The sequence below is a fragment of the Pseudorasbora parva genome, chromosome 17 (assembly GCF_024679245.1).
Source record: "Pseudorasbora parva isolate DD20220531a chromosome 17, ASM2467924v1, whole genome shotgun sequence".
Classification (NCBI taxonomy): Eukaryota; Metazoa; Chordata; class Actinopteri; order Cypriniformes; family Gobionidae; genus Pseudorasbora; species Pseudorasbora parva.
Genome location: NC_090188.1, coordinates 41,702,818 through 41,718,793, shown reverse-complemented (window position 1 = coordinate 41,718,793; position 15,976 = coordinate 41,702,818). Strand labels below are relative to the sequence as shown.

The 15,976-nt window shown below is 38.2% G+C and overlaps 1 protein-coding gene across 1 annotated transcript in view; it reads left to right on the top strand.

Moving 5' to 3' along the window:
* Positions 1-15,976, top strand: part of prkn (parkin RBR E3 ubiquitin protein ligase) — a 237,836-nt gene that overhangs the window by 64,316 nt on the left and 157,544 nt on the right. Inside the window, exon 2 of the mRNA XM_067421999.1 lies at positions 9,406-9,569. Coding sequence (XP_067278100.1) covers positions 9,406-9,569 — 164 coding nt within the window. The remainder of the gene's footprint in view (positions 1-9,405; positions 9,570-15,976) is intronic.

The window sequence follows — 15,976 nt, the reverse complement described above, 5'->3', positions numbered from 1 at the left end:
GAATAAATCACTATCTGGTCATCAGCAGCTTAAAAGGTCAGACTTGACAATCCGATAGCATTATGAGACACTTCTGGTTCTGTAGACAAATGACACAGAGCAGTAATATCTGGAGATCTGCGAGTTTAACGTACTAGGGCTTGAATTGTAGCATTCTAGAGTTTGGCCTCATTGCTTTAAAATCGAGCCCAGTGGCGCGGTGATGATTGCTTTCTGTCGCTCTCGCTGACTGACGAAAAACTCTTGACAGTCCAGGCACGTCGAGATGCGCTCGCAAAACTGACTCCTGCTGTGATGAAACATGACAAAGGGGGAATTTACTCATTTGTTATCCTCCTGGAAGGCAGACAAAACAATGAGAGACATTATGGATATCAGCACACGTCACCCCCGACCTGTCCTGGCTGTGCATGCTCTCAGTACGGCTTATCTTTATCTCAACTGTCAGCATTGCTATTCTTAAAGGGTTAGTTCACCCAAAAAATAAATGTATTTCATTAATGACTAATGTTGATCCACACCCGTAAGACTTCAGACACAGTTTAAGACATTTTAGATTTAGTCTGAGGACTTTCTTTCCTTTGAATGTAAGTGTATGCACACTATACTGTCGCCTTGTAATAATGTCCAGAAAAGGAATAAAAACATCATCACAGTAGTCCATATGAGACATCAGTGGGTTAATTAGAGTCTCTTGAAGCATCCAAAATAGATTTTGGCCCAAAAATAACAAAAGCTACTACTTTATTCAGCATTGTCTTCTCTTCTGTGTTCTTCAAATAAAGATTCAAAGGTTATGAATCAGCAGATTGATTCGTGATTCGTGATTCGTATTGCCAATGTCACGAGATTTCAGCAGTTCGCCAGTTTGACACGCAATCCGAATCATGATTCACGACCGTTTGAATCTTTACTTAAGGAACACCGAAGAGAAGACAATGCTGAATGAAGTCATGGTTTTTGTTATTTTTGGAACAAATTGTTGACGTTTCAAAAAGAGTCTAACGAAAGCTGAGGTCTTACGGGTGTGGAACGACATTGGGGTGAATCATTAATGAAAGAAATGTCATTTTTGGGTGAACTAAAAGCCCTATTCGCACGGGATTAGTTTTATCTGGGGACCTCTGGTGATTTGTAATAATTGCAGAGAATGTCGGTGATCTTAATCCCATGCGAATCAGCCATGTCTGTAATTTGTAAAGTAAAAATTATCCCGAAAAAGAGCTACCATATTTTGCCGAACACTGAGGTCCTGTGATAGTAGTCCCGTGCGAATCGGCATCTCTGTGATATGGCCAGGATTAGGCGGATCGTATATAATTTTTGCAAGGTTTTTGTTTCCGTGTGCATTTCTATCTTTATCTTTCACGAAGAATAGAGGCTGCATTCATAATGCGAACCGTTATGAATTCCCGCACGGATTATCCTTTCACTTTAGAATAGAGTACCAGTTTGGGAGCAAATTGCTTGAATGGTGTTTAATATTAATATCAATACTATTCTTAATGAAAAACATAACAAGAGAACAGTACAACGACAAGCTTGTCTTAAATGGACACTTTTACATTTAGCTTTGAAACTGAATCATCCGCCGTATATTGTCAGCTTCTCACTCGAGATAAATGAAATCTGAGGCCTGCCGCTGGTCTGAGCTCAGTTCAGTTTTTAACTGTAATGTCTGTTCTCTAACTGAATTAAATAATTTGTATTACTATAAAACAATCAAAACGATATCAATACATATGACCGTTGGCGTTTATGATTTCATACAGCTATATCTATTACGAAAAAACATTTACAAGTCTTGACATCATATCCGGGAGATAAGTCAGTAAATTCGAGTAAAATCACAGGCTTGCTTATCTCGTACGAATGTGGCACGCAAAACTCAGATGTGGGGGAGTCATTTCTAAATCACAGAGGTCCGTAGACAATACTAATCCCATGCAAATAGCACTTTAGTGTAATCAGTAAAAACTGCCTGAATGGAAATAGACCAGTTGCCCTAACATTAAAGTCTGCTGTACACCACAAAAAAATATAGCAGTGATACATTTAATAAAGTATGAAGAGGCCATTTTAAGAAGGAAATGGCACACATCGTGATATTGAAAGGATAGTTCACCCAAAAATGAAAATGTTGCCATCATTTTTCTCACCATCATGTCCTGCCAAGCCTGCACTCTAAAAATCACTGGGTTAAAAACAACCCAAGGGCTGGGTAAATATAGGACTAGTTTCCCAAAGCATTGTTAGCAAACTTTAATCGAAAATTCGACCGATAATCTCTCCAATGATGCACCAGACCATACTAGTTAAAGGTCCCGTTCTTCGCGTGTTTTCGAAGCTTTGATTATGTTTACAGTGTGCAATATAACATGAGTTCATGTTTCGCGTGTAAAAAAACACAGTATTTTTCACACAGTTGACTTATCTGTACAGCGCTGTTTCCTCTGTCCTACAAACGGCCTGATGATTTCCTTGTTCTATGAAGTCCCTCCTTCAGAAACACGTAACGAGTTCTGATTGGGCCAGCGCTTCCCGTGTTGTGATTGGACAGCAGCTTAGCGCACTTTCCTCGGAAAGGTCCCGCCTCTTACCATAACGGGGCGATGCAAGCGCTGAATGTGCGCTCTTCTCACGTGGGAGAGCAACGAGACCACGCCCCCTATTTTGCGTGTTCTTGTAGGCGGAGCTTTAGTCAACAAACATTTCTAGTGACGTCATCACAGCAGGAAGTGCAGCGGTGTAGTCCAAACCGGCCGTTTGCTGTAGGCTTTGAAAGGGAACTTCTGTTAAACAGCAACATTACACACTAACTAAAGTTTGAAAGATGGAATCGCGAAGAACGGGACCTTTAAAGGGATGATTCACCCAAAAATGAAAATTCACCCATACTCATCCTCAAGTCCTCCTAATGTATGACATTCTTCTTTCAGACGAGTTATATTAAAAAAGTCCTGGCTCTTCCAAGCTTTATAATTGCATTGACATGATGGTTTGTTTTTGAAGTCTATAAAAGTGCATCAATCCATCATATAAAGTTGCAATTTGTGTAAGTAAAATATACATTTTCAAACTAAACTTTTTATAGACTAAAATAACGGTAACACTTTAGTATGGGGCACACATATTCACTATTAACTATGACTTTTGTCTCAATAAACTCCTAATTTACTGCTTATTAATAGTTAGTGAGGTAGTTTTTGTAGTATTTAAGTTTATGTATTGGGTCGGATTAAGGGATGTAGAATAAAGCATTAATATGTGCTTTATAAGTACTAATATCCTAGTAATATGCATGCTAATAAGCAACTAGTTAATAGTTAATAACCGAACCTTAGAATAAAGTGTTACCATATATTAACTAGTTGCTTATTATCATCCATATTACTATGATATTGGCTGTTTATTAGTACTTATAAAGCTCATATTAATGCCTTATTCTGCATGACCATATTCTACAACCCCTGATCCGACCCAATACCTAAACTTAAACGCTTCAAAAACTACCTTACTAACTATTAATAAGCAGTAAATTAGGAGTTTATTGAGGCAAAAGTGTTCACCATACTAAATTGTTACCAGAATGTCATATACATCTAGGATGGCTTGAGGGTGAGTAATTGACAACAAAATTTAAATTTTAAGTAACTATCCTTTTAATCCAAGACTATTTGCTCTCTAATCCATCGAAGTGCAGGTTTCTTTCTGTTTCTGTCCGCTCTCTCCAATATGATTTGTTGTATTTTTGGCCTGCTGTTGGCCCAAGTGTCATTTGTCTCCAAATCTGGACAGAATGCCTTTATTAGAGAATGTCACGCTTTAACAACAAGCAATCACTCAAAGCGCTCTTAAAGAGTATTGCAAGACCCTCAGCTTCTGTCGTTTAGTAGCAATCAGTGCAAGCGTTGCCCCCTCTGTGCTTAAGTCAACAATATCACCCCATGTCATTTCCTGGAAGAGCTATGATACTGAGTCTCTCTCTCTCTCTCTCTCTCTCTCTCTCTCTCTCTCTCTCTCTCTCTCTCTCTCTCTCTCTCTCTCTCTCTCTCTCTCTCTCTCTCTCTCTCTGTGTGTCTCTCTCTCTCTCTCTCAACATGATTTTGTTCACATAGTTCAGTTATACACACGAGTGACAGCCATCTATAACCATCTATAACCAATTATTTTTACGTTCTTACTATTTGTGTTGTGATGATGCTGTATGTTTAATTTGAGCTAACTATATTGAGTGTAGAGGGCAAAATGCTTCACACCCGTGATGTGGAATTTTACTGCATTTTCTTTTCCTTTAATATCAGTTATTTTCCCCGTTTTGAGTTTATCTCTACGCCTCTGGGGGCTCTGAAAAGGTTGACTCATTTCAATTAAAATAATAAGCTCACATGATAACAAGAAAAAGTCCTTCTGCACCAAATCGCCGTCATCTTAATGAAGTGCTTGTGTTTTTTAGGGGAGGGACGGCACGGCCTGAATGTTAACATGGGTTTTTTTCATGGCTTTTGTGTCTCTGTTCGTCACCTGTTTTATCCTCGTCCCCTGTTATCGCCGACTTCTGTCTTCAGTCTCTTCTGTGTGTCCGGTGCTTTCACACATTGCCTTTAAGCTGTCTGCTGTGTTCGTGTTGTTTCACTGTCTTGTCTCTAATACGAATTAACTTTCCAAAATGGAGGTACATCAATTTATATAACTAGCGGTTTAGTTAACCTTTAAAATGCAATAAAATTAATATTATCTTCAATATTGTTTTAATACATTGCATTATTAATATTATTATTATTTGTTGCTCTGAGAGGCGCAGTGGCTCTACTGTTTGAACTTCTTGAACTGTTGTATCAAATCAATATCATTGTGTGCAAACATGCTCATATTTAGGAAAGACACTGCTTGTATGGTACTGCTTATATATATTAAAAACACTAACTTATACAGAGACATTTTGCAACATTTTAAAACCCTTTTTGTTCATTAATTTACATCCAACATGGGTCTATACACTTGTCTGCTATCACCAGACCAAGCTTAATTTAAGATTGAACATTGGTCTGGGGAGTCTGCCTCTGCTGCACAAGAGGTGTGATCAACGGGCATAGTTCAAATGACTCCGTATGCAATTGGATAGTCCTTCAACCAATCAGAGCACAAGGGGCGTGATCAATGGGCAACGGCCCATCGCTTCTCTATCAGTCATTGTGTTAAAACAGCCAATAGCACGCCAGGATAAGCCAGTCTGTGTGAAAACAGGAAAATGGCAGTGCCGTGAAAGGTCAAATACATAATTACATCATCCTTTGCAATAAAAACTGACTGCATCCACATATGATCGGTTGCGTGCAGAATATGCTGCATTAGTAAATCACATTACATTACTGCTGTTCTCAATAATGTACCTTTGTGAGCACATTCCCTTCCCTTTGTACCTTTTTTAGCACTTACTAGCATCAAGAACAAATAGACACAGAGAGATCGATTTAAGATTCAAACTCAGCCCTGTCTGAGTCCTGTTTTTAATGTTGATATTATACAAGCAAGAATGCACGTTTTCCTGAAAAGCCACACAATTGCAACTATGACATTGATTTTCTACAACGGTTCAATGAACAAAAAGTGATGTTCAGATAATATCAGTATTGTTTCCTCTGTTTTGCAACCAAATAATAGCTCCAACAAAAGCACACAGTGTTTCGTTAGTGAACGAATCTGTGGCTTTGAATTAATCCTGAGAGTTAATGGTTCAATGACATATTCATAAATACAGCCATTTGCTTTGTTACTGAAAGAATGATTGCCTTCTGGTAAGCGCTTCCGTAGCCTGATGGCCAAAACTGAGAGACTCAGGAGGAGTTTCTTCCCCCAGGCCATCAGACTCCTGAACGCTGTCACTTAAAGGGGGGGTGAAATGCTGTTTCATGCATACTGATCTTTTTACACTGTTAAAGACTTGGAATCCCATACTAAACATAGACAAAGTTTCAAAAGTTAAGGTGGACGTTTGATGGGAGTATTTCTTTGTCAAAAATACTACTTCCGGTTAGTCATAAGTTTCGGCAAGTTTTTTGAGATCATGCGTCCCCATTGACGTTAGTGGGGGCGGAATTTCCTTGTATGGGCCTTACGGACAATTCTACCGGAAGCGCGTGAGAGAGAGCGAGGGAGAGAGCGAAAGCAACAGGCTATGCCCATCAAAACGCTGGTTTGTAGGATGCTGGACAGGTGACAATTACACATAGCACATAACAATGTCACCAAAAAAGTGGGTTTTTGGTTGCCAGACCAAGACAGTCCTGCACAGATTCGCCAAAAACCCCGCGTTAAGGCAACAGTGGATGTAATTTGCTTTTCCGGATCTGCAACTGAGTTGCGCGAATGTTTATATCTGTTCGCTGCATTTCGGTGCCGACTGTTTCATAAACAAGGCCCAGCTTGACGCCGGCTTTTCCAATCGCCTAATGCTGAAGGATGGAGCAGTCCCAACGATAAAGGTCCTAACGTTAGAACCGCAGGCTGTGAGTAAGACTCCTTCAAATGTCTGTGTTTCTGCCTATGCTCATCAAGTAGCCCAAACATGATCACGTATAGTTAATTGATCAATGGAGCATGCGATGTGTAGTGCGTGTACATTTGTTTAGCTGGCCACTATATGTGTAACTTTATGTTTGTGTATTGTAAAAGCACTCCAAACAACAATACACAAAGGGGGGAAATATGTTGAACTAAATAAGCGCGCTTCTTCATTCAAATGCGCTACTATTCCGTGTCTATCTATGTAAACACTAGCCTGCGGTGCAAAACCAGTCCGCTTACTAACGTTACAATTGTCTACACAAACCACGCGTAAACACACACACACACACGTGCACAACTGCACTTCCCACATGTACACCTTCAAAGACAAAAATACGACGATATAATTCAAGTATAAATATGTAAATAACACAAGCCGCTAAGCATATTATATAGTTAGTGTATAACTTGTAACTTACCACATAGAGACGTCCTGCTCTAGTCGTTTTTGCTGCTGCTCCTGTTCAACTGCAGCCTCTGGGTCTGATTCCGGATCATAGATGTATGGCTGTATCTGATTAAAAGCCATATTTTTTTTTTTGAATAAAGTTTTTTTTACCGCTGTTAGGGATGACGCTCGACTCAACACACAGCGCGCTGCTGCACACGTCATTATTTAGCTCCGCTCACACGACACGCCCCCACCCGCTCGGCTTTTTTCGGAAAGACTCGGAACAGCGCATCTTTCTTATATAATTATTAAAAAAATAAAGACTTTTCGGAGATATGCAGGATGCAATGCTACTCTATAGGTACTCAAGATTGACATGACACTGACTGAAACTGAGTGTTTCACCCCCCCTTTAACAACATGTGACTTCACCTCACTTCAGTACTAACAAACTCACATACTGATATTGCACTGCACTTTATTCTTGTGTTTCATGTAACTACTCATTATAATGCTGTTTGCACATTACACTCCTGCACTTCTGTTATCCATGTATTTATTTTTATAGTCTCCAGTTTACTTTATCTCACTTATTTTATTCCACATCTCTTATTTCTTTTACTTGATTTATTCATAATTCTACATATGTATATATAGCACCCTTATCCTATTCCTATTTTATAATTTATTGTGCTTTTTTTGTTAATTGTTATTTGCTGTCCATGGAGCGGACCTGTTTACATTTCACTGCCGGTTGTATTCTGTATAACTGTGTATGTGACAAACAAAACTCTTGAACTTGAACTTGAACTCGATAGGCCCTATTTTAACGCTTTGAGCACATGGTCTGAATCTCATGGTGCAGGTGCACATAGGTTGTGTCCGAATCCACTTTTGCTAGTTTTACGGCGATTAAAACTGCCAAACAAAGTGTTTAAAAATGCAACAAATTAAAAAATATAGTTACATTAAAAGGTGGAGATCTTTAAGATATCAAACAATACTAAAAGTAAATATTAAGGTATATTTTCCATTTAAAAAATAGCTATAAATTTGTGTCCTCACTTCAATATATATATATATAGTGTCAACTCTGTCAGGATTTTCTTTTATAATTCTGAATAAATCAGGCAGTGCCACAGGCAGCTTTACTCTTAAGAGCACTTCCTATTTCCTGCTCATTGTGCATCTCAAAGTACAACACAAAGTCCTGGAAGTTATTTTTACATATATATATATATATATATATATATATATATATATATATATATATATATATATATATATATATTAAACAAACAATATTGAAGTCTCACCCTTAACATGTCAACCCCGTCATTGCAGTGTAATAGTTTCTGTGAATAGTTGTGGGATAAATCTTGCCATTTGTATGTTTATTAAGACAGCTACAAATGGGGAAATTAACTAAATTGCTCCACTGTAGAACACATGGTTAAGGTGAAAAAAAAAAAAAAAATTGTTGTCACCTCCATCAGACATCAACTCTGTCAGGTTTTATGGTTGACAAGTGCTCTCGAAAAGTCTGTATAATGTGATTTTAAGGGGTCATGGACTGCGCGGTTTTAACTCAGTCAGTTTTTTACACCGTCAGGTGAAGGTTTTTTGTTTATTTTGAAAGAAATGTTTTATTCTTTTTTCAATTTATTGTGTAAAAATGTTAAAACATAAATGGAACTATATTATGTGTTAATAACCTAAGAACATTGTTGATATATATTTTTATATTAAAAGAAGGGAGGAGAATTAAGGAATTTAGAAACTAGGTTGTGAAAATAATCGAGCCTGCATTTATTTGATCAAAAATACAGAAAAAAAGTAATATTGTGATATATTATTACAGTTTAAAATAATTGGTTTTATTCTACTTTAAATGATCATTTATTTCTGTGATCAAAGCTGAATTTTCAGGATGGTTCCTCCAGTCTTCAGTGATCATGATCCTTCAGAAATCATTCCTAATGTCCTAAATCAAAAATAAATCAGAAATCAAACCTAATTTCTGATTTATTTACAATCTGTATACATGTTTTTCTCTTCTAAGGCTGTAATGTAAAGGCAGCATTATTTTTAAGATGTCAAACTGTGCTCTGGTGTGGACGTACTGATAAGGACTCCTTGAAGTGTATGCTCCATAATTTTAATCTACATTCAGAAAAAGAGCGGCAGAAATTGAGGCAGTTGATATCAAAGGCAAGATATGAATCTTTCTGACATCAAGGCTGGATTAATACTGACCTGCTTTAGACTCTGAAACTTGTCTTTAACCTATATATATATATATAGTATATATATACAGCCTATTCCTTGTTCCATAAGTACACACTTTATCCTTATGTGTCCCTTATTCTGTGGTATATCACAGGCTATCATAGGATAAACCCCATGTCGGTCTTTGAAAATGATCAGGGTCTCTCCTTTTCTCTTAGTGTATGTGCGGTTTAATTCCTGCCATGGGTTCCCAGTGGAGTTGGAAAGGGGTGCGAGTGTTGCTGAGCTGAAGGAGATGGTGGGCCGTCTACAGGGCGTACAGCCGGATCAACTGCGGGTCATCTTTGCTGGACGAGAGCTCTGCAACGAATCCACACTTCAGGTGTTCCCCCAACCACAACACCCCCCTGCCCTTCCTTTGTGAAAATTAAGTACACTTAAAAGGATAGTTCACCCAAAAATGAAAATTTGATGTTTATCTGCTTACCCCCAGTGCATCCAACATGTAGGTGTGTTTGTTTCTTCAGGAGAACACAAATAAAGATGTTTAACCCGACCGTTGCTGTGTGTAGGTCATATAATGGGGTGTATAGGTAACAATTCTATGAGAGCAAAACATACAAAAAAAAAAAAAAAAAAAAACATGCTTAGGCAACGTGCACAAAAACCCTGCTGCTCCTGACGACACACTGGTTTGTTAAGAACCCTTTGGCATTATTCTGGACCCTTTAAATAAAGCGTTACCTTTAATGAGGAACTTGTTTAACTTCAACAGTTAAATTATAATCATGTACAGTACTTTATGTGTGCTTTAGTATATTAGTCAACACATCTAAATAAGTGCAAAATATACTTTTGCACATTCAGTACGATTAAGCACATTCTTTTTCACATGGGTTTGCTTTACCGTTCTCACTCTTCGTTTATTTGTGTTTGGAATAATCACTTTGCTCTTAAAGCTTGTATTAGACTGAGCAGACAGCTTGTTATCACAAAGCTTTCCATTTATCAGTTTCCTCTAGCGCTCATGCTTGTTGCTTAATATCTACATTTATTGGCATGACAAATTGTACATTGTATTGCCAAAGCATTTATATGAGCATGAAATAAATAAATAAATAAATAAATAAATAAATAAATTAATTAATAAAATAAATAAATAAATAAATAAATAAATAAATAAATAAATAAATAAATAAATAAATAAATAAGATTGAAAAATATGAACAAAGTAGAAGTATTGAACAAGTGTGGAAAACGGGGTGGGGGAAAAGTGTATGTACTTTAAGTGGTGTGTGTGACATTTTTTGTGACATATGAGGACACAAATGTGTGTAATGCCATGGGTATGACACAGGTATTACAGGAGAGGGTGAAATATGAGGACATTACCCCATGTCTCCACTTTTCAAAAGGCTTATAAATCATACAGGAGGAGTTTTTTTTTAGAAAGTATAAATGCAGAATGTTTCCTGTGATGGGTAGGTTTAGGGGCAGTGTGTGTGTGTGTGTGTGTGTGTGTGTGTGTGTGTGTGTGTGTGTGTGTGTGTGTGTGTGTGAGCCTGTTTATGGGGTTTATGAGGACACAAATTTGTATAACTACATGGGTATTACACGGGTATTACACTATAAATGTGGTTTATGAGGACATATCAAATGTCCTCATAATTCAAATGGCCTTAAAAACATACTAAATGATGTTTTTTTGAGAAAGTAAAAATGCAGAATGTTTCCTGTGATGGGTAGGTTTAGGGGCAGGGGCAGTGTAAGGGGATAGAAAATACGGTTTGTACGGTATAAAAACCATTACGCCTATGGAGAGTCCCTGTATGTGTGTGTGTGTGTGTGTGTGTGTGTGTGTGTGTGTGTGTGTGTGTGTGTGTGTGTGTGTGTGTGTGTGTGAGCCTGTTTATGGGGTTTATGAGGACACAAATTTGTATAACTACATGGGTATTACACTGGTATTACACTATAAATGTGGTTTATGAGGACATATCAAATGTCCTCATAATTCAAATGGCCTTAAAAACATACTAAATGATGTTTTTTTGAGAAAGTAAAAATGCAGAATGTTTCCTGTGATGGGTAGGTTTAGGGGCAGGGGCAGTGTAGGGGGATAGAAAATACGGTTTGTACGGTATAAAAACCATTACGCCTATGGAGAGTCCCTGTAAACCACATAGACCAACGTGTGTGTGTGTGTGTGTGTGTGTGTGTGTGTGTGTGTGTGTGTGTGTGTGTGTGTGTGTGTGTGTGTGTGTGTGTGTGTGTGTGTGTGTGTGTGTGTGTGTGTGTGTGTGTGTGTGTGTGTGTGTGTGTGTGTGTGTGTGTGTGTGTGTGTGTGCAGGTATTGCCTGTTCTCTCTGGGCAGCCACTTCTGTCTGTATTAGCCAGGCTGTGGTCACTCAGTCTGTACCTCGTCATGTTTTTCCTCAGTTTGTGTCATGTAATCTCTGTTTAGGGCCAAATAACAATTTTGCAAGAACATTGCAATTTACTTTGATTTTGTGTTGTTTAATTCCAATAAGATGGGTAATTTTTGAATAATCATTTGGCTGGGCCGGAGGGTGTCAGTGTCCTGAAAGGTTTGATGGCCCGTTTCTCGATGTGGATTAGTAGAGGGTTTAGGCCTAATTCTGCCCTGCATGCGTTGTTCGGCGTGTTCCTCTCTACTCTCAGGATACTCTTACAGAACTCAGCATGCAGATTTTTGGCCCATTTGTCAAATTCATGGTTTAGGAGAGGACCCCAAACTTCACTGCCATATAGTGCAATCCTGTGACGGATTGGAATATTTTGAGCCAGATTTTGATTGGCATTTCAAATTGGATTGATTTTTTGATGGCATAGAAAGCCCTTGCTTTCTCTTTCAGATCATTCACAGCTAAGTTGAAGTTTCCGTTTCCACTGATTTTTAACCTGAGGTATGCATAGGTGGCATGATCAATTTCGGTCATACCAAGGGGGAAATTGTCTCTTTTCCTGACTTCTGGGTCTTTTCTGAAATTCTAGTACTTTGCTTTACTTATGGTGGATAGACAGGCCCAGGTCCAGGTCTGACTCTTTGTTTAATCTCACTTTATACTTTATTTGCTGCTGACTTTTGATGATCCAATTCAGCTATACTAATACAAAAAAATGGCTTAAGATAAACATCATATTTGTTTTTTTTTGTTTTTTTATATATATATATATATATATATATATATATATATATATATATATATATATATATATATATATATATATATATATATATATATATATATATATATATATATTGCTAAAGCGTATTGAACTCTCTTTTCCTGCGTTCTATTCCTCTGGAATCCAGGATGGCAGCAGAGCTAAAATACACACACACACACACACACACACACACACACACACACACACACACACACACACACACACACACACACACACACACACACACACACACACACACAGACTAAGGCCACATCAACACAAAGCCAGAGCATTCCCTATCCGATCTCTTGTTTGGATAGGGATTATGATCTCACCTGGATTTTGGTCTTATTAGACGGAAGTAATGGCATTGGGAGTACTAGATAAGATTCGTCTGAAATGAGTTTAAAAAAAAACTACCATACGTGTTTCTGGCAGAAAGCGATCGTTTCGTGTCATAAGACATGTGTGTCTCTACGAGCCGCAGGGTTTAATATGGATTCGTATGTCTGTGTGTTTTTTACTCTCATAGAAATACACCCCATTGACACGCATTATACGAGCAACGGCTGAGTTAAACATCTTCATTTGTGTTCTCCTGAAGAAACAAACACACCGACATCTCGGATGCCCTGGGGGTCAGCAGATAAACATCACATTGTTGGGTGAACAATTTCATGTTCACAACATTTTCATTGTTGGGTGAACTATCCCTTTAATCAGCACAACTGTTTTCAACATTGATAAATATCGAAATGATTTCTCGAGCATCAAATCATCGTATGAGAATGATTTCTGAAGGATTATGTGACACTGAAGACTGGAGTAATGATGATAAATTCAGCTTTGATCACAGGAATAAATTAAATTTAAAAACATATGAAATTAGAAAGCCAGTATTTTAAATTGTAATGATATTTCACAATATTACTCCAACCCCAAAGTTTTGAATAGTAGCATATACAGTATTAAACATTAGTTAAAACTGCATAATCAGTTCACATTTTGAATTGTACCATACTTAAAAAAAAATCTTATTGGTAAGTACACCATTGTGGCACCGTTTATGCTGCTCATTTTGTAAATGTGATCAGTTTGACATTGTTCTCTGCTTTTATGTGGGTCAAAATGATGGGGCAAGACATTTACCTATAGGTGTGCAGACAACACACACGGCAAGGGAATATGTTGTGGTAAATATGGGAGTACATTTCTGAAATTTGTTTTTGAGCTATTCTGTGCATGTCAAAGACAAGCTTTGTCTAGTTTTTGCAACTAGATCTGAACAAAGATTTCACAGTACATTCATGTGATTCATGCTACCTCATTTCACTGATGAAACTCCTGCTGTGTGTAAGAGCTGTAGCCGAAGCTGTGTGGAGCTCAGCGGCCCATCTCATAACTCAACTGAAAATCATATGCTTGTCATTTGTGCCACCGGCGGTAGTGTGCACTATGACAAGTATAAAGTAGGTTTTTGATAATAAAGTATAATAATAGTAACAGTTGCGAATAAAATTGGTATTTATAGCCTACCATTCAGCTTTAGATTGTTTTAGTTAGGCTATAAGATTTTCTGTTAATATACATATATTACCTCAAACGCCATTCATGCCATTTCCTTTAGATTGGCGGGTTTGAGCACAACAAAATCCAGTTTATTCTGCATTCAGCAAAGTAATTTCTTGTTCAGCAATGGACCTTGTTGAGAAACCAACTGCTACACCGCTGATCTGGGAAATTTTTGGGATTCGTGCCTAAGAAGAGAGGTGAACCAATAAATTTGGATGACGCCATATGTCGGCTTTGTAAAAAAAAAAAAAAAAAAAAGTGTTAAAAGGACAAAGACTTCAAGTCTCAAGAGCCATCTCTAGTCATGCCACCTGTTTGTTCAAGTGATGTCTTTAAGTTCATGTTGGTATTAGAGAGGCTTTCTCCAAACTTTGCTAGATACAAGTGAGATGTTAACGAATAATGCCTCTACATATTTGGTGTGTGAGAACGCGCTGCTCGGCAGTGTGGAGAAACCTGCCTTCAGAGAAATGCTTCAGTCGTTCCATAAACAATATGAATTGCCAAGCAAAACCTTTTTTCCAAACACTGTCATTCCCCGGTTATTCAAGCTAGTTAAGAAGACCTTCATTACTGAGCAAAAAAAGGGATTTATTTTCCGCCACTGCTGATATGTGGTCCAGCATTAATATGACTCCATTTATGAGTCTGACCGTGCATTTCATAAATAAAGAATGGAAGCTGAAGCTGACTACTTTCATACCCGAAAGCCATGCGACTGATAATGCATCAGAATCTCATCGCTGTTCTTTCAAGGAGTGACGATTAAGTGAAAGAAAGCTTACATGCATCACCACAGAAGTTAGAATGGCCATGGCTGAACTGATTTGCCCACGATCTGAACCTGGCAGTCACCTGGCCACTTCCTCTCCATCCTCGACTCCCACACATTGATTACTCCAGTCAATACTAACCGATTCATGATTTATTACTGAATTTGAAAATGATCCCTTTAGTACATTGGTTAGGCAATACTATATAATAATACAAAAATTAGTAAAACCGGGCTGTAGGCTAAATCATTTGCTAGGCCACGGGGAATTCTCCTAGTGCTCCCAATGGCCAGTCCGGGCTCAGTGAGTTACCAAAAAAACTCAAAAGAAAAGATGACTGATGTCTTGGAGGATACATACAAGGCTTTAGAATGGAAAAAAGCTCCTCAAAACAACTACTTTAGAACCTACATACAGGACTAATTTTGAGGAGGAAGATGGAGACGAATAGCCTGCCGTGGTCATCCTCAGCTCTAGTCAGAATATGAGTCTGATGCTCCATTGGGCTGTGATTATCGGGCGTGTTTCAACCCAACCAGGAAAGACATCACTTGGATAGAGCTACAACCAATCAGAGCAACGAACCGACGCATTGTCAAATGTCAACAGAGCTCAACTGCACTGTGTTGCCAAGTCCGCGTTTTTGTCCGTGGGTTGAAGCGACTATTATATGATATATAGACTCATGAGTGCGAATTTTAGCAGGCAACCTTGCCAAAATAACACACATTTTACCCCCCAAAAGCCATTTTTCCCCTGGAGAACCCCCTGAGAAGCTATTATTTAGGGCTAGTAGTTAGCGGATTTTGTTGTAAAAACTTGGCAACCCTGTCTGCACGTGAGCTGAAATCAGGCTGGAATACACAATCTTTGCCAGTGTTGTAAAAAAAATAAAAGAATTTAATGATACACAGATTACCCAACATGATCATCATTTCTGAGAGAAATAGTGAAGGTGAATGCAGATACAAACAAGCTCTCCGTTCAGGATTCAATAAAATATAGTCCAAGTTGATCATCTGTCCGTCATCGTCTAAAGCCCGCCCTGATGATTTCATTGGTCCGAACAGTTTCTGTTCGGGGATAATTACTCCTATATGAAGCAAGGCCACACCGAACTACCCGACCTAAAAAAAATTGTGGGCGGGGCTAAGTTCGGCTGGCATCCAGGCTAGGAGACGAACTCATCGAGGAAATAATGCAAATTACAGAAGATCAGCCAGAAAACACTCCAACTGAGGACTATGCCGGGGAA